The following is a 24100-nucleotide window of genomic DNA, read 5'->3' on the forward strand; positions in this document are numbered from 1 at the left end:
AATATTGGAAACTAAGCTGCTTCAGTTGGAAGTATTCTCCCGTATTTAAATTTTGTATTTTTATACTTTTTATTTTTTAATTACAGTTAAGCATACCATGATAGGACCATCTACTTAGGGGGAATTCAATAAATACTACTTGAATGAATGATATGAACTGTTTCATAGTACAGTGCACTTGATTGTAAAACCTTGCCTCCTTGTAAATAGAATTAATATGAACAAGCGTCAAGGGGTTCTGAAAGTTAGTCTTAAAACCAGGCTACATGGATGATGTTATTGAGGATTTCTCTTTTCTCTCAGGTCTTAGATAGTTCCTGAAGCTCTACAGTTAAATGGAAGGCTTCATGATTTTCACATTCCAGAAACCCTTGTGGAAACACAGCCAGCTTGACTGGGTTGCCATGGGAACAGATGCATGCGATATGGGCTGATGAGCAGAGGGACGCAGCCAACATGGAAGAAAGGATTCCAGAACGGGAAGCAGCAGGCAAATGACATCCTATTAGCAGTTTTTCCCAGGGCCCTCCCTCCCTAATAGTATTCTTGTTTGAAAATTTGCAAGCACTGCCAGGGGGACATATTTCTTACTGGTCTAATTAAAAGAGTTGAGACGTCTTTGAGATGTGAGAGTCAAGGGTGATGGTGTGCTAGCCGGGAACAAATGCAGGCCTCAGTGCCACGACCACTGGTTCCACCAGATCTTTTAACAGGACCTTTATGAGAAGCAGAATCTTCTCCAGTTGAGGTTCTATCTTTTTGTTGCCTCTGTGCCTCCTCTTAATTAGATGCAAAGGAACAGTGACATGGCCAGAGGGCAATGGGAAAGGACAGAGGAGGGTCAGGAGGCAGCTTGTCAAACTTGTCAAACTGTCTCTGAATAACTGTTGAGAGTTCATTGGAGGTAGGACAGTCCCACTGCCAGGTTTCTCCTGGGGTGAAGGAAGGAGGGAAGAAAAGCGGATGATGGGCATGAAACGCAGACAGAGCCTGCTGCACAGGGCGGCTGCTCGGTGACCCCTGATGCTAGATACTTTCATTCCTGTGTTTTGGGATTTACTTTGATTATACCAAACTAAACTTTCTTGGTTCTGCAGGCTAGAGGCTAGACCACGCATCCTAACCTTTAAATAATAAAAATGAGTGTGAAGCTGTCGCTTCCAAAAAATAGTCTTTGTGACCTTTCTCAGGAGAATTAATACACAGGGCAACAGCATTTCATAGACTCTCGAAGGCAAAATGTGATAAAGGCCAAATGAGATTTTCCGATTCTGGCCCAGTGGACTTATTATGCAGCATCTCAACTGTGAAAAGCCCCTACAGTGAAGCCAGAGGGACCCAAAACAGCAAAGTGTTGGGTGTTTGGGCTTCAATCCACCAAAGTCAATGACTCGTGAAACTGCCCACTAATGGGAAGCTGAAAACAGCCCTGGGACAAGTTGGGCCATGAACAAGCTGTATAAGGTTTGTAAGTGGCAGGTGTCCATCCTGGAGGCAATATGCAAATGAAGTTTCTCATGGTCCTCCAAGAGAACGAAAGTTACACTCCCACTGTGAGCTCTAGAGGATGGTGACAAGGGCTGTGTCATTTCTTGTAGGCATTGGGTGAGTTTGGGCTGGTCTCTGAAGGAATAGGTTTCCCTCCTTAAAGCTAATGTAGTTTTCAGAAAATGTAGTGTATTACTCCATTTCTGTTGCTTATAAGAAAAAAATTATTGCTTACAGTTTCTGAGGCTAATAAGTCCAATGTCCGGGGAACACAGCTGGTGAAGGCTTTCTTTGGTGGTGACTTCAGTAACAACAGGCTGTCACATTGTGAAAATGGTATAGCAGAGCGAAACTCCAACCTCCTCATTCATTCTCCCTTTAAGGCCCTCCAAAACCGTGACCACCATTTTCAGTCCGTTCACTGTGGCATGGTCCTACAATCTAATCATGTAGATTGTTGGCCGCACTTTTCAGTTACCATAATAGGATTTCCCACCCTCAGCAGTTACAGTGGAGATTAAGTTTTGGGGGGACATTCAACCCAAGGCAGGTAGATGTGCCAAAGCCCCTTCAAAGCCTACATAATCCCCTTGACAAGTGCTGTTTCCAACAGTACAGAAAAAGCTGACAATGTCAGTGTCTGAATGTTTTCATAACTTGAGGAAGTAAAATTATAGCAGTGCTTTCATCTGATTGGTTAGGGTGCCCTTTGAGTGATTAACCATTTTTCAATTATTTTGTAAGGTTTTATTGAGACACAGAGTGAGTAGCTTGCCAAAGGAGAGGTGTAAATAGCTCATCCTTTCCTCACTCAGCTTTAGCACTGGGGTCTTTTCTCTTGAATTAAATGTCAGTCCTTCTGCTTCACCCTCTGGGTTCTTAAAAATGTCTCAAGGTGAGCGAAGAGAAACATTAATTTGATTTGAATTATTTTTCCACGATATATCCTAATTCAGAGAAAAGATTTGGTAGCTTTCATTGCCTTTTCATTTCCCAGATTGGGAAATTGTTTCAGGCTTATTCCGTTCAGGACTGAAACTGCAGAACTGAAACAACGGGGACTGTGGCTGGCTGGTTCCCATTTGGCAACTCACAGCCGTCCCCAAGGCTCCAGCGCTTTAGTACGTTTTCCAGAAAAGGAAGAATCATCGCTGTTCCCTTTCAAGAGCCGGATAATGGAATAGGCAGAAGGAGAACTGTGAGGGAAAGGTCGCTGCCAAAGTAATCGGCCTGAAGGAAAGGACGCACCGCTCTTAGGGCGGGCCCCGTGCAGCCCGGCGTGTTTCAGTCGCCCGTGTCCCTTTTCTTTGGGTTCTCCAAGCCATCTGCCTTTCCCTTGAAGAAATGCGGGGGGCGGGTAGGTGACAGGCAGTCACATCATGGTGTGACTCTTGCCTGTTCTTTAGGAAATGAACCACTGACTTACTCTATCCTGACGGCGGCTTTGCTGTGTGTTGCGCTCCAGGTGAAGCTGACGTTGGGGAGGAACGCTTGATGAATGGGCGAGTGCTTACACTGTGTCCCATTACTGCTGTTCGCTGTAAATGGCTTTTCTCTTCTATTTGCATTTAAAGAACCATATGGAGGGTTGGTTCTGGTCACCTAAGAGGCTTTCATTAAATGAGACAATTAGGATGATAGCAGAGATATTAATATTTTTTCGTTATGACTGTGTTTCAATTCCCTACTTGGTAGTAATACAGTAGAATTATGCACTGCTCTTATAATGATGTTTCCCAACTTATTATAGGCAGCTTAACTTGGTTTTCACTTTTTATACTGCTGAACTACTCAGAAAGAAGATGTTTTTAAAATATGCTTTTTGATGGCCAAAAAAAAGTTGTTAGACATTAATGGCAAGTTTCTAGACTATACACAAATAAACTTGCTGCTCTCTGTTACAGGTGCACGTGCTCCCTTCTATTTGAAAGTGTTGGGTGAAAGCCCAAATTCTGAATGAAACGCTAGGATGTTAGGCTGCAGCTCAAATGTGGTCCCCTACTATATTTTAGTATGAAATTTATTCTCACAATTAGTCACAGGAAGAGCTTACAGCTCGGGAATAGGTGTATCAGCCCCCTGGTAGCATGGTTCTGAGTAAATGAAATAAGGGCTTTGTTATCTGGAATTTAGAACAGAAGGGAGTCCCTTACAGGCCCCGTTCAGTCTGACAGAACCAAGAGCAGGGAGCCAGGCAGACTCCAGAAGTGAGTGCAAGGTGCCCTTGGCAGCTCCTCAGTGCACTTCCAGGGCTGAGATAGAGCCTCAGCCCTGCCTATCTCTCGGTTACTGGGATCTAATCTCTGTGTTAACTGATTAGAGATGTGGAAGTACTAGTCAAAGGCATTTGCATTTGAATACTGCAGGGATTCTGGAAGCCCTAAAAGCCTTCACAGTACTAGCCACTCTTCCTTTTCACAAAGTTAGCCTTGGGTTGCATTAGTTTATAAAGGCTCTATATGGCAGAATTTTATCATGGTCCTTCAATTTCCGTCCGCCTCCTACCATTAGACCCCAAAAGGAAGATGGATGGCACGATACCTATTTCCAAAAATCCTTAAATTTAATGAAAGCTAAGATTGTATATGAAAATTTGGTTTTTGACCCATTTATACCATTATTAGTCAGCCTGTGTCTAGCTAGTGAAATTAGTAAGGTTAAGATTCATGTTTCCAATTCTGCCCTGGCTTCTGCATAAGGCATGAGACTTTAATGGGGATAGGGAAGTCCCTGAAAGATGAAAGTAATAATAAATCAACCCCCCAGACCTCAGATGTACATAGAAAGCCTTTAAGTTCAGCAAAACAAAGTTAAATTTAATAAGCCATTAGTACTCAGTGAACTTACGTGGATAAGTTTGTTCAACGATTTTAGCATAAGCTTTAATCTGCATGTCTGTATTTTACAGTTTATTTGTAAAATAACTCATTCAGTGAGAGTTACTAAGGAAAAGATGAAGTCATTGAATCTGTCGGGCTAGGGCAAATGAACTAGACTGAAAACACAGAATGATTCTAAAGTAAATTCCTAAAATTTAAAGATTAGCTCATCTTACCTGCATAATACAGAACATCCTTAGAACACCACAAAAAATAAATTTTAGTTTTGAGAATTACCTCCGTTGATCAGAATTTGAAAAGTTTATGACAAAAGGCTCCCTGAAGTTTAGTTAATAAAAAAGTAACAATTTGCAGCATCCACGATGAGCTTAATATACATTGGCTTTGAAATTTTTTTAAAATAGAAAGAAAAAAATAAAGTTTTATTTTTAGGCACTCCTCTGAATATTTGGGATGACTGTCTTTGCTAATGTTCTGGTTTCATATCCTCCCCACTCCCCCCAAAATCAAAGACAGTCAGGAAATTGTTCAAAATCCACAATTTGTGTGAATTTTATTTTGTAGTATTAATAATGTTCCTGAATTGTGTGTGCATTTACCTGCTGGTGCCCAAATGCACCAGCCTTATCATGAAGAGGAAGGGGTCACATAGATTGGGATCAGAATAAATTTCAAAAGGGTGCTATTGAGATAACCAAATGGAGATATGGCATACCACTTTCAAAACTCCTAATGCATTTGTGCACATGTAAGCAGTGAAATAATTCTACTATCTTTGAGGACTAGCCTATTGCATTAGGATTTTAGGGTTTTCTAAAAATGTATTAATTATTCTGTTATAGACAGGTAAATGTAGTTTAATAGGATGTCTGTTAATCAGAAAGCCAATTTTATTATTTTTAATAAGTCTGATATGCTCCTCTGTCTTCTAAAATTAAGAGGAACTTGAGATCTGTATGTGTTATGCTGAATGTGCTTGTGTAAATTCAAAAAGTATATCTAAAACTGGCTTTGGGGAGCACATTTCACTTGCTACAGTATGTTCAGAGACCTGTGCCAAGTGAGTGTTATATTTCTGCCTCTTTTGATCATTTAGCTTCAGTTAGCCTTGGATGCCTATTCCACAAATTGGGACATTTGCAGGACTTTTCAGAACCACATAACTGGCAAAAGTCAGTCTCCGGCTCTGCTCCTTCCTTCAGACAGGTGTATTCGTAACACCCTCCCACTCCTCATGGACTCATGAATGTTTTTAGCATTGCGTGAGACCAAGACTCATCACAGCCTTCAAAACATATTCTTTATGCCTTTCTTAGAGGTTCGTTATTGTGTTGTTATGCCCAGGTCTTCCTGTCATATCTTGAAATGTCAAGATCCGTAAACATTTACTGAGGATAAAAGCTCTCAGAGTGCTGGAGGCAGGACCTATAGCTTGAGATTCAGCAACTTTGGCCTTCTAGGTGTTTATTTTCAAATGCAGCACCAAGCAGGAAGTTCTGTCTAATCATCTTTAAGTAGCTATTAGCTACAGAAATCTAGTTTGGGTTATAAAACAGGCATGGGACAGGTGTCAGCACGGTGGCCTACGGCCAAATCTGGCCCTTCACCTCTTTTTCTATAGCCCACAAGCTAAGGATGATTTTGCATTTTTAAATCGTAGGAAAAAAATCAGAAGAAGATATTGTATGACATGTGAAAACTGTGTGACAGTCGGATTTTAGTGTCACCAAATAAAGTTTTATTGGAACACAGCCATACTCATTCACCTAAAGATTGCCTGTGGCTGCTTTTACACTGCACTAGCAGCATGGAAGAGCTGCCATGAGACATGTGTGGTCCCCAACATGAAAAATATTCACTACCTGGCCTTTACGGAAAGTTTGTCAACCGCTGGCACAGAATAGAATGTAACTTTTGAGTTAATAGCATCACAAAGATTTCAGTCACTCCCACAGGACACAAGTTCACTGTTGTTCAAAAACAAATACCAGGGCCGAGCCGTGGCGCACTCGGTAGAGTGCTGCACTGGGAGCGCGGCGACGCTCCCGCCGCGGGTTCGGATCCTATATAAGAATGACCAGTGCACTCACTGGCTGAGTGCCGGTCACGAAAAAACGACAAAAAAAAAAAAAAAAAAAAAATACCAAATATAAATCCTCAATAAAATTATGTGAAAGCTGTTGAAACAGTGGAGATCATAAAGAATTGTGCCATGAAACAAAAATATGTCCATGGCCATTGTTCCTATTATAGACATGAACAGAGAGAGTCACACAGGCCACCCAGGGTCCACTCGGGCCTCATCTCGCAGTCTGTGTTCTGCCTACATGTTGGTTAGGGTGTCTGTAGAAAGATACAGCGACTTTCCCTAAAAACTTCTTCTTAGGACCAGGAAGAAGTGCACCGTTCAAAACAAATTTCTAAAATAAGAACTAGGATTCCTTCAACTTCTCAAGCAATGTTTGCTTTGCCACATTGATTAGTACAGAAATGAGTAACCATAAAAAAGGGGGAAGGACGGCGGGGGGAAACAAGCTAAAAGAAGCTAGAGAGAACATTGTAAAGCTGGCCTTCTCCTTTTCTCAATTAATGATTCATATGTTGTAACGCTGATACTTATGCTATTTGGCAACCAACTGGCTAGAAACAGTCTCTTTAGACCTTTGAATAAAACAGCACTTTACTCACTTAGAATTGCTGGGCGTGCTTGTGTGTGAAAGGGTAACGTGCCCTTGAAAGCTCGTCCCCTCTTCCCGGTGCTCTGTAGGAATGCACTTTGTGACTGTGCTGGATGTGGTGATGGGAAGTAGAACCATCCCCAAAACAGGCGATTCTGGGTGGACTCCGAAAAATCTTCCAGCTCATCAAAATTTTACCAGAGAGGACATCTCTATCCTTCCTGTAAAAATCCCTGTGAAATCAGTGACCTTTAATCCTTTCTGTTATCTTAGTCTTCATCATACTAAAGTTATTATCCGAAAGGTTTCCATTTTTTTCACCGAAGATACTCCACCACCTGAAAAAGGCTTGTAGGAATCGATTCCTTAGCTGGCGGATGTTAGATACACACTGGGCATAGTACCATGATCACTGCCGTAGCAGATTTAGAAAATTGTTAGATATAATCCTTTCTCTTCAGGTGTTTGTAGTCAAATCTGAAAAGCAAAGCTCACACACACACACAAAAGCAGTTTACTCAGATGAAAGTTTAAGGACAACATAAGAAGAGCTCATGGGTGACGTAAATCATTCTGAGGAAGGAGACCATGAGAACTGAACGGCACACTGGGGAAGTCTGCCATCCTGATAAATGGGGTAAGGGGCGTAGGTGCGCATTCCTGGTGGACAGAGTAGATTAGATGAAAGCACGAATCACAGTATTACCTACTTCAGGACTAGTGGCTCAAAGGGCAAAAGACAACTGAGTTTAATATATAGAGAGATGCAGAAATATATATACACATATAAAAGTAGCTAGGTTGAGGCCAGGCCAAGGGAGGCCTTGAAAATGAATAGACATCTCATGATTGAGCAAATACAATGCGGAGTATATTAGAGAGTTTGGAGTAACGGTAAGGCTTTTGCTTTGGTGCAGGCCATAAAATGATAGAGTATAAATTAGATATAAGTAGTATGAATGGAGAGGAAGGGTGGAGTTGATGATTATGTTAACAAGGAAGAAACGACACAAAGGGAAGAGTCAGAAACAAATGTCCAAGTGTGAGAGATGGGAAAGATACAGTCATCCTTCAGTAACCGCAGGGGGTCGGTTCCACGACCTGCCATGGAAACCAGGCTGCGCAGATGCTCAAGTAGCATTTGCATGTCACCTACGCACATCCTCCCATACACTTTGATCTGAGTTACTTATAATACCTAATGCCATGTAAATGCTATGTATCGTTTAGAGAATAGTGAGCAGCTTTACTGTACACATCATAAAGCTGCAATTATTTTTTAGCAAATATTTTCAAACCGCAGTGGGTTGGATCCGCAGATGCAGAAGCCATGGATACAGAGGGCTGACTATAGTAGTAAACACAAGGACACTTGTTCTAGTTAGAAGGGTGACCAAACTGCAGGCATGAAGATGATATCAATTTCTGGTGCACTGAGTTTGAGGAGGTGGAGGGATATCTAATTGAAGCCACCTCAAGGTCATTTACAGGTCGGTAAGTAGCTCATATTAACCTGTAGGACTGGAGGTGCCGATTCAGACTCTGTCCATGTGGAGTTAATCACCGCTGCATTCAGCATGTATATCACCACTGAGGAAGGGTGAAAGAACAAGAAAACGAAGGGAAAATCTTCACAGCCCTTCGCTAAAGGAGAGAGGGGTCAGACAGTTTCAAAAATAGGAATGATTGATGTCATCACATGAACTAATAAAATAGAGCATTTCAAGGGGATTGTGAAGAAGGAAACACACAGAGACAGACACACACACACACACAAAGAGCTCAAGGAACGTGAGGACTAAGAAAGACTTGGGGGACAACATGGTCATTAGTAACATTTCAAAGTGCAGTTTCAGCTGAGGGTGGGATACAAACTAGACCACCCCAGACCTGCCTTAATGTAGCTTTCTACCCTTATTGTAATTATATCTATTAAAAATCATTTATAATTTCTTTATGGTGATTTTTATTTGTTCCTTTATTTTTGTTTTGTTTAACTCTATCTAGGAATTTATCTTATTTTGCTACACAAAGTAGCCCATCTGCTGTCATTTTGAACCTGTGGGAAGCTCGTCATCAGCATGATGGTGACCTTGACTCCCTGGCCTGTGCCCTTGAAGAGATTGGGAGGACACACATGAAACTCTCAAACATTAAGGAATCCCAGCTTGATGAAGCCGACTTCAACTACAGCAGGCAGAATGGACTCTAATGCCCTTCCTCTCATGAGACGGAGTGATGGCCAGCTTTGGGACATTTGCTTTACTTACATGGGAAAGAAAGAGGCAGCTTTCTGCCCGGTGGCATTTGGGGAATTTAGCCGTCATTTATAACCAGTGAGATCCCTTGGCTGAAGAAGCTGAATTTATATAGGTTATACGTGTTAATAGGGAAAGTGTAAGCTCTCTTTGATGTAAGAGGGCTCTACTGTCTCCTTTGAATCCACACTAGGGTTAGCTGGAGGCACTCCTTAGGCTTGGAGTGGCAAGCGTGAAAGGGCATATCTAGATAGAAATAGCTGTGGAGAAAGATGAGCTACAATAAAGCTGGGAAGTCAGAGATTGATTAAGTGCATGTTTTGAAACAGGTTTTTAATGATGTGACCCAAAGGGCCAACTGATTCTGGCACCAGATTGTCAGAGTTTTCTTATCAACTGGCATCTGTGATGTTGGCAATCATTGCAAAACTGGCTTTTAGAAGTGAAACAGGGTTTCCAACCGCTTTGTATGACTTCAACATCAAGGAGGGTATTTAGAATTTAGAATCTTGAGTATACCACCACACCAGCACCAATTCCCTGTCTATCCTAACAGCTTAATGGAGACAAGCTCAAGAGGTAAGATGGACCACAAAGTACTTCTTATTGTATACCCTACCTTCATTTTTCCCCCAGAGACGAATCTACCCGTATTCTTCCTTATCCTTTTTACCCACTGTAGTAGAGAGGTTTCAAGGAGGATAATTAGATTTTTCAATATGGAAATTTATTTCTAACTCAACAAAGCAGGACCATGTCTATTCCTAGCTAAGCCACTCGAATTGCAGAGTGCGATTAGAACACAGTTCCTGACATGGATTTGGAGACAGGAGAGGTCAAACCAGGTCCAAGGAAACAGGAACTACCGATGTCACAGGCCTCAAATAAGCTGTAATTCTAGAAGGCAGGTGTTGATCCAGTTCTCCAGTGTTGTTATAAGGGAAAAGGGAGTTTTAGTGTACTTTTCAATCCAGAATCTTGAAATTTGCTAACCTTTTGATACTGTGTCATCACAAAATCTCTCAGTAGGCCTATAGGTCACCCTCCTTTGCGTGCTGGGAAGTTAGCAAATGGTCTTTGCTCTAAATTATATCCAAGTAGATAGACCCGAGGAATACCTCCACCTCAGTGTCCCAGAAACCACACGCATTGCTCAGGGAGCTGTCGAGCTCTGACCGCTTAGCCTCACCGAGTATGCTTTCTCTACAGAACGATTAACAATGGCTTTTGCTTTATGATTCTTTTTAAAATAGGAGGCAGTGATGGTGTGGAGAATTGAAATCCACAGATAATTCATGACCCTTGTCTTTACACTGTACTCCATTGTTTTATCCCATTAAATCATTTTTGACAGGATGTCCTGGTAGACTAAAGATGAACAGACGTGTTCCTGCTCATCTTCTGGTGGATGTTTTAATTAGCTGTCCACAATCAGGACAACCAAAGTCAAAGCCCTAAATTAACCATAAGGCAGCTAATCAGCAATTTAGAGGTTGGCTGCATTAGAATAAAATCAAAGTAGTCAGGGAATGGGGCAGGTGGGGAGTACCTGGCAGTGGGAGATGATCGGTTTTTTTTTTTTAACAAATTTTTATAGATCCCTTGTTAAAAAAAAGTGTGAATCTCCACCCAAGTGAAAAAGACCTAAAGACAGGTTGAATTTATGATGCCATTGGTAAGAGATTGAGGAACTTTTAAACATGTTGGCCATCTTCTCTAACTAATGTGTGGTATATATGGTGCCCTGTATTAGGAGGTTTTGCTACATATAATCCAAAAGCATCTTGCTTTTCTCAGGAACCAAAGGCTCATTATGTAGAACAAAAAAATTGTCCTAGACCTGTCAAGCATATTTTCAAAATACCATATCTAGATCAGGAAAACACCCTTTGCTACTGTGCTCAGCTTGTTTATTCCTTGTAGGGAACAGTAGAGAGCCAGCACGGAAGTGAAAGTCTTTTGACAACACTGACAATGTCTGAAAGAGAAAGAGGTGGAAAAGGATGGTTGATCGCTCATAAGGAACTAGAGAGGTGGCTGGCGTGGGTGGCACGAAGGAGGCGTCAGCACTGAGCCGTGACTTGTGGAAAACACATTACGGAGCTTTTGTTAGTGGCCGTCTCGGGAGTTTCTCATTTTAAACCGTGCTGCCCATTTGTCCTCTCACCTCCTAATTGGCCTTATGATTGTTTCATCTAATCTTGAATTCACACTGGTCTTTTTTAGATTTTTGATACATTTTTTATATTTTAAAACAGGTGAAAAATTTAAATGATTTTCCCTAGGATCTATCTAGATTATTTTATGACTGGAATTTGGAATTTCCTCACATGGATTTTTTTTTTTTTTTTTTTTTGGTGGGGCCTGGGTTTTATAAATGCACTTGAACATCACATCTTATAGAGTAACAAACGAAGAAGTTAACATGGTTCACCTCAGATTTCAGCCCGAGGTTCAGTCAAAGCCATCCTTCAGTCCATTGTGTTCCTTCTTTATGTTTCCTTCTTACTTATTTCTGCTGAGATCCTACATAGGATTTTTGTAGAAATGTATGAGAATCTACAGTCATTGCATTCAAAGAGAACCCGTGTTTGTGAGTTTTACACCAAGGTGTGTGTTGGGGTGTAGTGTGGAATTGCAGATCAGATAAAGATTTAGTTCACACTTGAACTTGTGGTTATTCACTGTGACCTAAACCTGGTCTCCTGTATTTGTCTTTCACAGCACAAGTGCCCCTTGTGAAAGAAGTTTACTCATCAGTCTAAGCACTTAACTTGGAAGTCCTACTACCCTAGTACAAAATGAAGCAAAAATTAAAAGTGGCCTTTAAAACTTGGTAGGGTACTTAATTTTTACAAAAATATCCCACTTAATGCCAAATCTTTTAGTCCTCAAAGGTATTTAAGTCTAATAGTCATGCCTTAAACATGACTTAAAATTATGCCACCAAAGTGCTCCACTTTACAGCTTCACCAGACTGCAGCATCATAAAGTTAATTTACGGTTTTTACAATATTGCTTGTACAGTCTTACTGGTTTACATTAAAATCCTTTAAGCCAAAAGGAAGCTTGCTGTATGGATTTAAACGCAAACTTCATTTACTGGTGCAGGAAGTCTCATAAAACTCAGATGTACTCCCACAAAAATTTTATTGGCCTTTTTGTAAGAGATGAAAAAAAGTTGACACAGTTCTCTTTAAACAAGGGAACTTTTCTTTTTATTATTTTTATCTCCAACAGCCAGTTTTGGCCTTTGCCATGGTCTCTATATTTTTCTTTCAATTGGCTTTGAGGGGGGATATTAAGTCCAATCACTAAACAGGGTTCTCTTTGGATTAAAAGTTCTGGGTTTATTGCAACTATTTTTCTTGACAAAAATTGTCAACATCAGAATTGGCAAGCAAAGGTAGAATACTAAAATGGTATAACTGGTTTTACATAGTTTCTCCATTTGCCAAACTTATGGGAAATTTACCTGTGAATTTCAAAATGTTACGAAAATCTTTTGACATGCTTTTGTTCTTTCTTTTAGTCATTTTTCTCTTCCATTCCTAGTCCCTCTGCCCTCTGCAAATGTGTTGAATGGCACAGCTGTCAGATGTGCTGAAGGTGAAGTTCTCTCACAGGTCTTTGTTCCAGCTCCGGAAAGGTCATGTAAAGGTCACAGGATCCACGAAGGAGCTGAGAAACATGCCCTTCTGGCCCACCGTGTGGCCCGTTTTCATTCGGTTTCCTCATGAAACATTGCAAGGTTTGAATCCTTAGTAACTCCCATTGACTGGACTAGAGGTGACCACTACAGCACATGGGAGAGCAAAATGTTGGCCTACAGATAGTGACAAAATCTTACTAGCCCTTTGGTGTTTGTGGCCATAGCTCTGTATGTGAAAATCGATGCTTTAGCCAAAAACTGAATGGCCACTGTTTCCGTAGTTTCCACTGTTTTGTCTGCATAGAATTTCCTGAACTACAAGCAGAAATGTATTTTGTCAAATGTCACAAAAGTGAAAACGTTACTAATCTTAGACGTGTTACATATTTTGTGTTTTACTTTCCAGACTTTCAAAAGCTGCAGTTACAAAGCTGTTTGGCCGTATTGACAGCATGTGGTGTTTTTGCAAAAGCAATTCTAGGAGAGCCAGTGTCTCCCACGGACTCCTCACATCCCCACTCCAGGGTCATCAACAAAATAGAAGTGATAATCTATATGCTGTAATTTTTCAAAAGATAAATGGGGATGGAAATCAGACCTGGCCATTAGTCACTAGTGTGTAGTACTGTGATCTGAAGTAGGAAGTTTAACTCACATAGAATAATTGTGGTTTTTGAAGCAGCTTCTCATTGCTTTTTCCTTTTGCTGTAAAGATCATGGATTTGGAATATCCTCATGAAGTGGCCCTAAGACAGTAGCATTTAAACTTCATGTCTTAGAATCTACCCTCCACCTGAACCCAAAGATCAAAAAGGCAGTAAGCTTCCTTGTTAGGCCTAAGCTTAAAAATTTCCTTCCCCATCCCTAATACTGAGTTCAGCAGGGGGTATTTCTTTCTTTCCAAAATGTTATATCTTCGAATTATAGACTACATCACTAAGTTTGGTAATATATTCTTTGCATGAATGGAAATACGTGACAAAAGACTCCTTCAAAAGGCATGATTTCAGTGAAAATGCCCTTTTGCCACAAAATTTGCTGACCCTCGAATAGTGTTTCACTTTTCTCAAGCCTTATTTGCACACAAATTCCAAAATGGGGCAAGTTGTACCATTCCCTTAAAATTTAATAGCTGTGGTAGGTAGAGATTTAACCGTGGTTCTGGTGAATCATAAAAAGAGATAGTATTTGAGAAGAGTTTGTAAGCTGAATATCATACCTTCTGACCCCATTTCTGAGACACAGATATTACAATCCGAAATAGATCTAATAAGTCTAGTATCCCTCCATTAGCAAGCTCTGATTATGCCGACAGGGAGATCACCTTGTACCAGGAGGCAGCAACCTAAGCCTCATCAGAGGGTAACTGAAAACCTCCCATCAGAAACACCCTCCAAGGCTTAGCCTAAATTATGTAAGCTGCTCCAGTTCAAAGCTTCTCTATGAGAAGGTGGGAAAACACCAGACTGTGGGAATTTTCTGTTCAGGAAGACAACGTTCTCCTTTTCCAAGTCAGAATGAAGACTTAGAATTTCCCATTCTTTATAGGTTTATCTGATTGCTAAATGCACTGCAGTAAGCCTCAACCTAGAAATATTGCAAACACAAGCATTTAGAGGAACACTGGCTTATTCTCCTGACCCAAACTCAAAAAACATGACTCATTGTTTACCTCCACTTCTGTATGAGAACTGAAAAACGTTTCATTTTGTTCTGTTTATTTCGGGAAGGTGTGGGGGGGGCGTTCTTTCAAGTGATTCATATCTCAAATCCATACCACTCTCAACTTTTATTTGATGTGTTCAAAGCCAAAAAAAAGAAAAAGAAAAAGAAAAAGCAGGGCTGAACGCTTAATTTGACATGAAGCTGAAGGAATGTGCAAGGCAGAGGAGAGCTTTTGAAGAAAGCATGGCCTTGGCTTCATACCACACTTTTTGTGCCTTGTATTATCCGTGTAAATTCTGAATGTTGTACAGTAACTACTTGGATGGACTTCTTAGAAAAGGCTGCACTGGTTTCTTTTTCAGCACATGTACATATCTATAAATATATATACATATATATTTGGTAATGCCAAACAGCTATGTTATATTGTATTGAACAAAATGGACGGTTTGGATGTTTTATGTAGAGTTTGCATAAAAACTGGATGGTTACAGACTTTTCAAGATAAATGTACAGACGTAAATTACTGCTTATCAGTTATTTATGAATAAAGAGTCTTTTATTGACATTTGAGGATACTCCATGAGTGGAACTCTGAAATCTCACTGAGGGCCCCTTTACACAGCTCCTGCTGCTTCCTAGCAGGAGTTGGAATGCTCTTCCCAAGGACAGTTTCCAAATACCTGTGAACACGGTCAGCCTTACTGCTCACTCTGGCCTCGGAGAGGGATGATATGAGGCTCCTGGAAGCAAAGAAGAGATTCCCCTGTAACATCCCCACATCACCACACACACACCTTCCTTTGAGATGTAATTGTATGTGCTCTTAGATAATCATAGCCACACCATAACTGAGATCCCGTTCACATTATGCCTCAAAATGCTCGGGTTATGTTTACAGACTATATAGAACATTTCCTGTCTCTCCGTGGGAAGACATTAAGAAAACATGTACAAATGTTGTACATTTCAAGTACATCCTAACTGACTGAATCTGTCTGGTTTTTAAAATGCTGAGAGTTCCCAAGAATTTAACCATAACTGCTTAGAGAGCTGGTCAGAGCCAGTTTAAACAGTGTCATCTACTCAAAGATGGCTTTTGATCTGGTCAAACTAGTCGGTTATAATTTAAAAGAAAGTCAAAAATTGATTTAAACCAGTATTTGCCAAAGCCTTTTTTGTTTGTTTTTAAAACAAAATACTGTTTTCATGGAAAGATAACAAATTCTTTTTTTTTTCCAAATTGTTTGGAAAGCTATGAAGTAAAATGAAACATCATTCTCTACTCTAGATTTCTAGAAACCTTTACGTGTATGATGGATCTCTAAGAGGGATGTCCTAAACTTTGACAATGTCATTGTCCTTGCATCATCTTGTGGGACTGCTGGGGCAGGAAGCAACATCCACAGAGTGACTGTGAGAGGTTTCAACTGTTCTTTCTGAGCACTTTAAGTTAGAATTTTAAAGCTGAGTAAAATATATTTAAGCTACTGGTAAAATGAGAATTACTTTCAATTAACTTAAACTAAGTAAACCAATTATAGTTAGGAAAAATCGGGTCCAAAATTATAGACTTATTTGAATAGTTAGAGCAAATTAATCTGAGTTGGACAAAACAGGTTTACCTAGCATACAGATCCAGGTATAATTGATTCATCCAGATAAAAACTTAATGGATCGGCTTGAACTTAAACTATTCAAAATATCTTTTTAAAATATTTCTTTAAAAAATGTTTTATCTACTTAGGAACTAATTCTGAATGAATTAAGTTATTACTTTGAGCTAATTTATGCTTGTTCTATATAACCAACATTTGTTAGAATTTGATTTTATTCACATAGAGAATAAAATCAAATTCACTCAAAAAATATTTATTATTACATGATAGCAGAGTCTGGGTTCAAATCCTATCATTTAGCATTTGATATCAGGCAACATACTTTTTTTTTTTTTTTTTTTAAATTTTCTTTTGTCGATATACATTGTGGCTGATTATTGCTCCCCATCACCAAAACCTCCCTCCCTTCTCCCTCCCCCCGCAACAATGTCCTTTCTGTTTGCTTGTCGTATCAACGTCAAGTAATTGTGGTTGTTATATCTTCTTCCCCCCACCCCGGTTTGTGTGTGTGTGTGTGTGTGTGAATTTATATATTAATTTTTAGCTCCCACCAATAAGTGAGAACATGTGGTATTTCTCTTTCTGTGCCTGACTTGTTTCACTTAATATAATTCTCTCAAGGTCCATCCATGTTGTTGCAAATGGCAGTATTTCATTCATTTTTATAGCTGAGTAGTATTCCATTGTGTAGATGTACCACATTTTCCGTATCCACTCATCTGATGATGGACATTTGGGCTGGTTCCAACTCTTGGCTATTGTAAAGAGTGCTGCGATAAACATTGGGGAACAGGTATACCTTCGACTTGATGATTTCCATTCCTCTGGGTATATTCCCAACAGTGGGATAGCTGGGTCATATGGTAGATCTGTCTGCAATTGTTTGAGGAACCTCCATACCATTTTCCATAGAGGCTGCACCATTTTGCAGTCCCACCAACAATGTATGAGAGTTCCTTTTTCTCTGCAACCTCGCCAGCATTTATCGTTCAGAGTCTTTTGGATTTTAGCCATCCTAACTGGGGTTAGATGGTATCTCAGTGTGGTTTTGATTTGCATTTCCCGGATGCTGAGTGATGTTGAGCATTTTTTCATATGTCTGTTGGTCAGGCAACATACTTAACATTTCTGCTTCATTTGTAATATAGAGATGATAATATAATTTTACATTCTTCCTGAAGTCTGAAGATTAAGTTTAAGAAGTATACATAAAGCCCTTAACACACTACATGAAACTTAGTAAACAATCATGAGTGGTTATTTTATCTTAGGCAGTAGAATAGTAGTTAGCAGAGCGAGTTTGAGAGCAGAGAGACCTGGATAGTAATTCTGAGTCTGCCACTCCGTAGACATATGACCTTGGCCAAGACACTCTTCTTGTATCACTGTTGAATTCACTGGCCATACAGCAAATGTTCAAGATCTATTACAACGACTCGACACATCTCCGGCTGTCTCGAGCTAGTTCTGGTTCTGAACAGAGATGTCTCAGAGCATTCATTATGTAAACAACAGGGTCAGTGATGTACTCAACTTTAGTATCTTTCTGATACCTGAGAGTTATTTAAGGGAGAAAAATAAGTAAGCACGTCTTACTACCCTAAGTGAAATGAAACTTATTTTCAAATATAATGGTTAATACTTAATACAATGAATTAAAAAAAAATACTCTAACAAGGTCCCGTATTTTCATACCACATAGAATGATTTTAGGAGTGAAAGAACTTGAGGCAGATAATGAGGCAAACACATATTTAAAGTGTGTCTATCCCTAAGACAAATATCATTTTAAAATGATAGTGTTCTTGCATACAGTAGGTGTTCCATTAATGAGATGACCCATTTTCTGGTTTTCAGATGACACAAGGGGCTGAAAACCATGAGTGTGTGCACGGATTAAACATTAAAGAGTTACCTAAGCACTGTCACCTGCTATGTGCCAGGCTTCTCTGCTACAGGCCAGACAATCATAAATAAAAGACACTGTCGGCCTTCAAGCAGCTCACTGTCTGAGTCAAGAGATGATCATTCCATCAAACAGTAAGTGCAGTGAGAGAGGCAAGCACAGATTAAGGGAGCACAAAGGAGGACTGAAACCAGGCTGTGCTCTGTGAAGGAAAGTTACACGGAGAAGTGGCCAATGGGCTAAGACATAATATAGCTATTTTTACAATAACGCTAACACCTCAAAATTTGTGGCTTAAAATAATAACTTTATTATTATTGTAAATTTATGGGTCAGCTGGAAGGTCCTAATAATTACGCCTGGCTTAGCTGACCTCAGCTGGGCCTACTCGTGAACCCGTAGTCAGCCGAAGGGTTGGCTGGCCTGCCTTTTCCACACTTGGCTCCTTCCACATCTGGGGCCTTGGTTAGCACATCAGCACTGACTAAACTGCTCCATATGCCTCACAGTCCAGTAGGTTAGGCTGTGTATGTCCTCACAGTAAAGGCACAAAAGAGAATCATGCAAACAGAGTCTTTGGAAATCTAGGCATGGGACACCACCATTTTTTAAAAAATTATTTATTTATTTTTTTTGTCTTTTTTCATGACCGGCACTCAGCCAGTGAGTGCACCGGCCATTCCTATATAGGATCCGAACCTGTGGTGGGAACGTCACTGCACTCCCAGAGCTGCACTCTCCCGAGTGCACCACGGGCTCGGCCCAGGACACCACCATTTCTGTAATATTGTAGTTGCCAACATAACTCACAAGACCAGCCCATTCAAGGGCTAGGGAAATAGAATCCACCTTTTGATGGGAATTGCTGCAAAATCGCATTGCAAAGAAAGTGAATACAGGACGGAGTGGAGAATCTGGACCATGGTTTCAATTTCTCCATCAGAGATGAGTAAGCATTTGTCAGACAACAATAAAGGAAGAAGAGCATTCAAATGGAAAGGTTAGCATTGATAAATATATTAATAATCATTCAGGAGAGGCTGCCATACTGTTTTTTAGGCCTCTAAGTCCTTATGACTCACTGAATCTTTTCCAATAGCACTTCCCAAACTTCTCTGCTGTGTTACTAGATGCTGGTCCCTTGGTTATCTATGTTGGGAAAAGACAGGTCAATCACACTCACAGAGGCTTCTTTAGTGTGAGTGAGACCTCTCAAAGACTCTCAAAGTAGCTACAATATAGTTACTACAATATAGTAGTTACTTTGAATACTTTCAATATTTTAGGTATTTTACATGAATTTACGCATTTAATCCCCTAGCCATCACATGAGGTCAGTACTATTATCACTTACATTTTGTAAATATGGAAACTGAGGAAAAGAGTCATTATGCTAACATGCATTTTTAATCACTTAGCCAAGGCTATTGTTTGCATCATTTTGTAAATATTTATCACCATCTAACTCTTAATGAGCGTATAGTAACATCTCAAGCCTCACATTTTGGAATTTATTTTTCTAAAGATGTATAAGAGATAAATTGTGTTCTCCATCCTAAATTAATTTAGTCCAGATTTTCTTCAATTTCTGTTTTTTCATCTATTCACCCATTTCTTTGCACTTTGCAGTTTTTTATATCTGTAAACATATAAGCCCATGGCATCCTTTTTAACATTTTAATTCTTGCCCATGAGTGCTTGATTTAACCATGTTTCTCTATAACTCGTAAGAAAGGCATTCTTAAAACAGAGAAATGAGTTATAAGTATTTTGCTAAACCTTATATTCTTTACAAAGAATTAAATGGCTTGTGTCAAGTGAACTGGCTTTCTCTAAGCTCAGAGCAAAATTCAATGCGTCCTTTCTTTCAGAGTGTTGGGCATCCAGCCATCTAGAAGATGCTATGCAGTTAAATGGAAAGAGCCCAGACTAGAACAAGAGGACACAAGTTCTAATCTTAGCTCTCATGCCTACCAGTGGTGTGTCAGAAAATTCATTTCATTTCCTGAATCTCAATTTCCACATCTGTAAAATCAGCATCATGAATATCCTGTTCCACTTTCCATATATGGCTACGGCAGGGATCAAATAAAATATTATACATGGAAAAAAACCCCACTTTGTATTCTCTAAATGCTACGCAGGTGTTTTAGCATAACAAAAATTGCCAGTTGACTATCAGTGGGTAAACAGAGATCAGAACTCATTCTTATAGGCCAAATTGTTGGAAATGCACATAAAAATCTTGTCCCTTCATCTCCTCCGATACCTAGGATGAATAATTTCGCTAGAATACCCAGAGAAACAGAGATGGTCCTTTCTTTTAGCATCATACCTCTACAAATTGAAATGTTGAGAAAGATCATCCATATGTGTGTGCTCTTGGCAACATTATACGTGAAAAGTTATACAAAATTCTAAAGTCGACTACACATTTGTTTTTATCCCTGAGAGATGAGTTAACACTTCTAGTCTTCTATGGTCCCAAACTATCATCTGTTTCCACCTTCCTTTAAAAATCTAGTTAAACAAGGAAACATAACTCACCATTTAGTTGTATCTCCTGTTGTCTCACTGCTTTACCCAGGTGTCGAGTTTATTTATTAAAAACATAATATTCATTGCGTACCTCCTGTAGGAGAAGCACGGTAGTAGGCAGCGGGAATACGCCAGTAAGCAAAACCTAAATGTCCCACTCTCACAGAGAGTCCACACTTGTGGAGGGAGGGAGACAGTAAAGACTGGGCAAGTGAAATATGGAGCAAGTTAGTTCCAGGAAAGAGGAATAGGGTTCCTGGGATGTGATTCACATATTTTTACAGAGGGTAGTCAGGCAAGTCACTGAGAGGATGACTTTTGACTAAGTACTCGAAGGAGATGAGGGTGAATCACGATTATTGGAGGAAGTGGCATCAAGGTAGAGGAAAGTCCCTGAAGTCTGCTAGATCGACTCAAGGGACAGCCAGGAGTCAGTGTGGTGGCAGGGGCAAGACTGAGTAGCAGGAGATGAGCTCAGAGGAGGGAAGGGGATAGATCCCGTGTGACCTCACAAGGCTTTGGTTTATAATCTGTGTGAGATGGGAAGGCACTGGGGGAATGTGAGCACTGTTGGCAGGACTGCACTGCTGCTAGAGGACAGGTGGCAGTGAGAAGGGGTGGAAGCAGGGACATTACTGCTGCAGAGATTTGCAGCGCAAGACGGCTGTGGGTTGGCTCAGGGCGGGTGCGGTAATGGGGATCAAAGGAGTGTGAATCCTGGATGTGTTCTGAAGGTACAGCTGGCAGAATCTGCTGATGCCACGGACGGATGTTGTGAAAGGAAGAGAAGAAATCAGAGATGACTCCACGGTTTTCATCTGCGCAACCAAAAGTATGGAGATGCCATTATCTGTGATGGAGTTTTGGGGATGTGGGTTTGGGGGAAGGTGGAGACCAGCAGCTCTGTTTTTTGTGTGTAAGGTTCAAAACACCTACTAGATATCCAAGTGGGAATTTGGAATATACAGCTGGAAATGTCAGTCTGGAGTTTAAGGGACAGGTACATACTTGGTAGTTGCCAAAATACAGATGTCACTTAAAATCATGAGACTGCAGCAAGCCCAGGGGCACTCGAAAATTAAGATCTTTAGGAGATTGAGGAAGAGTGGCCTGCAAGGTAAAGGGAAGTCAGGAGAGGGAGTCTGAGCAAGCGAAGAAAAGGATGGAGAAGCAGCGTGACCAGCTGTGCCAGGTGCTGCCAACAGGCAGGAGACGAGGGTCTACACCTGACCCTCAGAGTGAGCACGGCGGCCCCTCGAGGATCGTGATGAGGTCAGTGCGGATGCGGTATTGTGGTGAAGCCCATCTAAAGTGGATTCGAGAAAGCAATAGGATAAGAGAAAGGAGACAGAAAGTATAATCCAGCTTTCTGAGGAGCTTTTCTGTAGAGGGAAAAGAGATTTTTTTTCTTTTTTTGGTAAAGAAGGTCAGAAAGTGAGATGCTTGAAACTGAGATTGTGCAGGGGGGTATTTGTTATAAACAGCAAGATCTGCAGGGGAGCATTTTCGATCTCAGTCCTACTGACATGTGGGTCGGATAGTTCTTTGTTGGGAGGAGCTATCCTGTCCCCTGTAAGATATTTTACAGCATCCCTGGCCTGCACCCCCTAAATGCCAGTAGCACCTACCTGCTGTGACAACCTAAAGTATCTCCAGACATTCCACATGTCTCCTGGGGAGCAACACTGCCCATGGTCGAGAACCGTTAATCATGGGATAGTAAGTAGCTGAGACGGGGTGAAAGATGAAATCACAGGGAAGGAAAATAAAATGCATTGAGAAAACAGGGAGGTGGAGGCGTCCTCTACATGTTCACCGAAATCTCCAATAATCAGAAGAGGAGCACGTTGAACAGAATGACAGTGAGCCTGAGCGGACTCTTCAGCGAGTCAGGGGACCTGACTGAGGCATCAGTGGATGGTCACAACCAGGAGAGATCATGGGCGGCATGACCGCAAAATGGGAGCGTCGGACATGGGTGACATTCAGAAGAAGGGAGGTAGGACGGTCTGGAAGTGACAATGAGGAGGAAGCAGAGAACCTACCCCCCAGGGGCAGAGGAAATGGAGGAGAGGGGACACCGGCCTCCTACAAGGGCCACCGAGGAAGGAGTCTCGTTAAGGACGAGCCAGGTTCCAGGAAGAGCAAGAAGAGGAAGGAAACATCCAGAGAAGGGACGGAGGGTACAAAGCGCTCTGCTGATGGCTAACGGCACGGGGGAAGATGGCGCAGAATGGAAAGAGTAAGAGGAGGGTCCCAGCACAGACCCTTGTGAGGACTGTGTACTCCAGGAAAGGTGAATGTCTGAGAGACAGGGCCGAGCTCTGGTGACCTCAGCAGGGATCAAGGACATGGTAAGAGTGCTCATTAAAATGGAATAAATTAAGGAATGGATCGAATAAAATGTATTAGGTTAATGCACTTATTCATACATGGAAACATTTATCTGTTTTATGGCCAAAACTTGCTTCAAAGCCCTGTGGAGAAGGTAATAACATGCTTATGCAGCACAGAAGAAGCAGAGAAAGGAAGTGCTAAGTCAAAGATCACAAAGTTAGTTGGTGGCAGCGTTTAAACCAGGTCTACTCAGGAGGTCCTGTTTCTCTTAAAACAAAAACAAAACAAAGCACTGCCATGATATTTTTTCCCAGCCATCATGTACATAGAACAGAAAGTGTTCCTAATTCAAGAGCAGAATTTAGGGTTTTGGACAGGATGGATGACCAGAGCAAACAGTTAAAGAGTTCAGTCAGCTGCAGCTTCTTGCAGCTGTGCAAGTCGGAGCTGAGCTCGTCTGCTGGGAACAGTCAGAAGACACTACAGTTGTCCAAGACCTGTCAGCATCTTCTCCAGGCCACCGTCCTGGTACAGTCAGAAGAAATGAATGCCTAAAAAAGAGAGCTTTGGAAAGAAACCTATTCTTACATCTAAAAGAATTTTGTGGTGAATACACTGGCACAATTCTTTATGCTATTAGAAGAAAGTTTTTTTCATAGAGTTAAATACATGACTCCCATGCAGATATAAAATGGACATGTCAAAGATTTTATTCAATTAATTCGTTAATGAAGATATTGGCAAGATGTTAAAATTAGTTCACAGAAGAATTTGAAGAACAGATACACACATGTGCACACATGTTTATATACATATATGTATATGTCATTGAGAATTCTGAAGTGAATTTGGTAATAGAGGCAAAATTAGTTAATATCCTATAAGGTAATAATAGATACAAAATTGGTCAATAGCTCTTAGGGTAACATTAACCTAGTTGTTACTATCTCACAGTTCAAAAAAAAATGTAATTTTGGAATCATCTTTCCTACAGAGTAGGAATCACTTGTGTCTGGACAAAATTCATTTGCATCACTGCCAGTTTTCTGGAGTTTACTTTTTACAGAGCTTCCACGTGACCAAGTCAATAGAGTTTGGTCACAGGAGCATGTCCCCACG

The 24100-nt window shown here is 40.7% G+C and overlaps 1 protein-coding gene across 2 annotated transcripts in view; it reads left to right on the plus strand.

Annotated features, from left to right (window-relative positions):
* The window catches only part of UNC5D (unc-5 netrin receptor D), a 534662-nt gene extending 525429 nt beyond the window's left edge, over nt 1–9233 (plus strand). For both annotated transcript variants that reach the window (XM_063077218.1, XM_063077219.1), the window contains one exon: nt 9014–9233. In XM_063077218.1, coding sequence (XP_062933288.1) covers nt 9014–9218 — 205 coding nt within the window. In that variant the 3' untranslated portion in view covers nt 9219–9233. The remainder of the gene's footprint in view (nt 1–9013) is intronic.
* Nucleotides 9234–24100: the final 14867 nt, after the last annotated feature.

Source organism: Cynocephalus volans, chromosome 13 (genome assembly GCF_027409185.1).
Source record: "Cynocephalus volans isolate mCynVol1 chromosome 13, mCynVol1.pri, whole genome shotgun sequence".
Taxonomy (NCBI): Eukaryota; Metazoa; Chordata; class Mammalia; order Dermoptera; family Cynocephalidae; genus Cynocephalus; species Cynocephalus volans.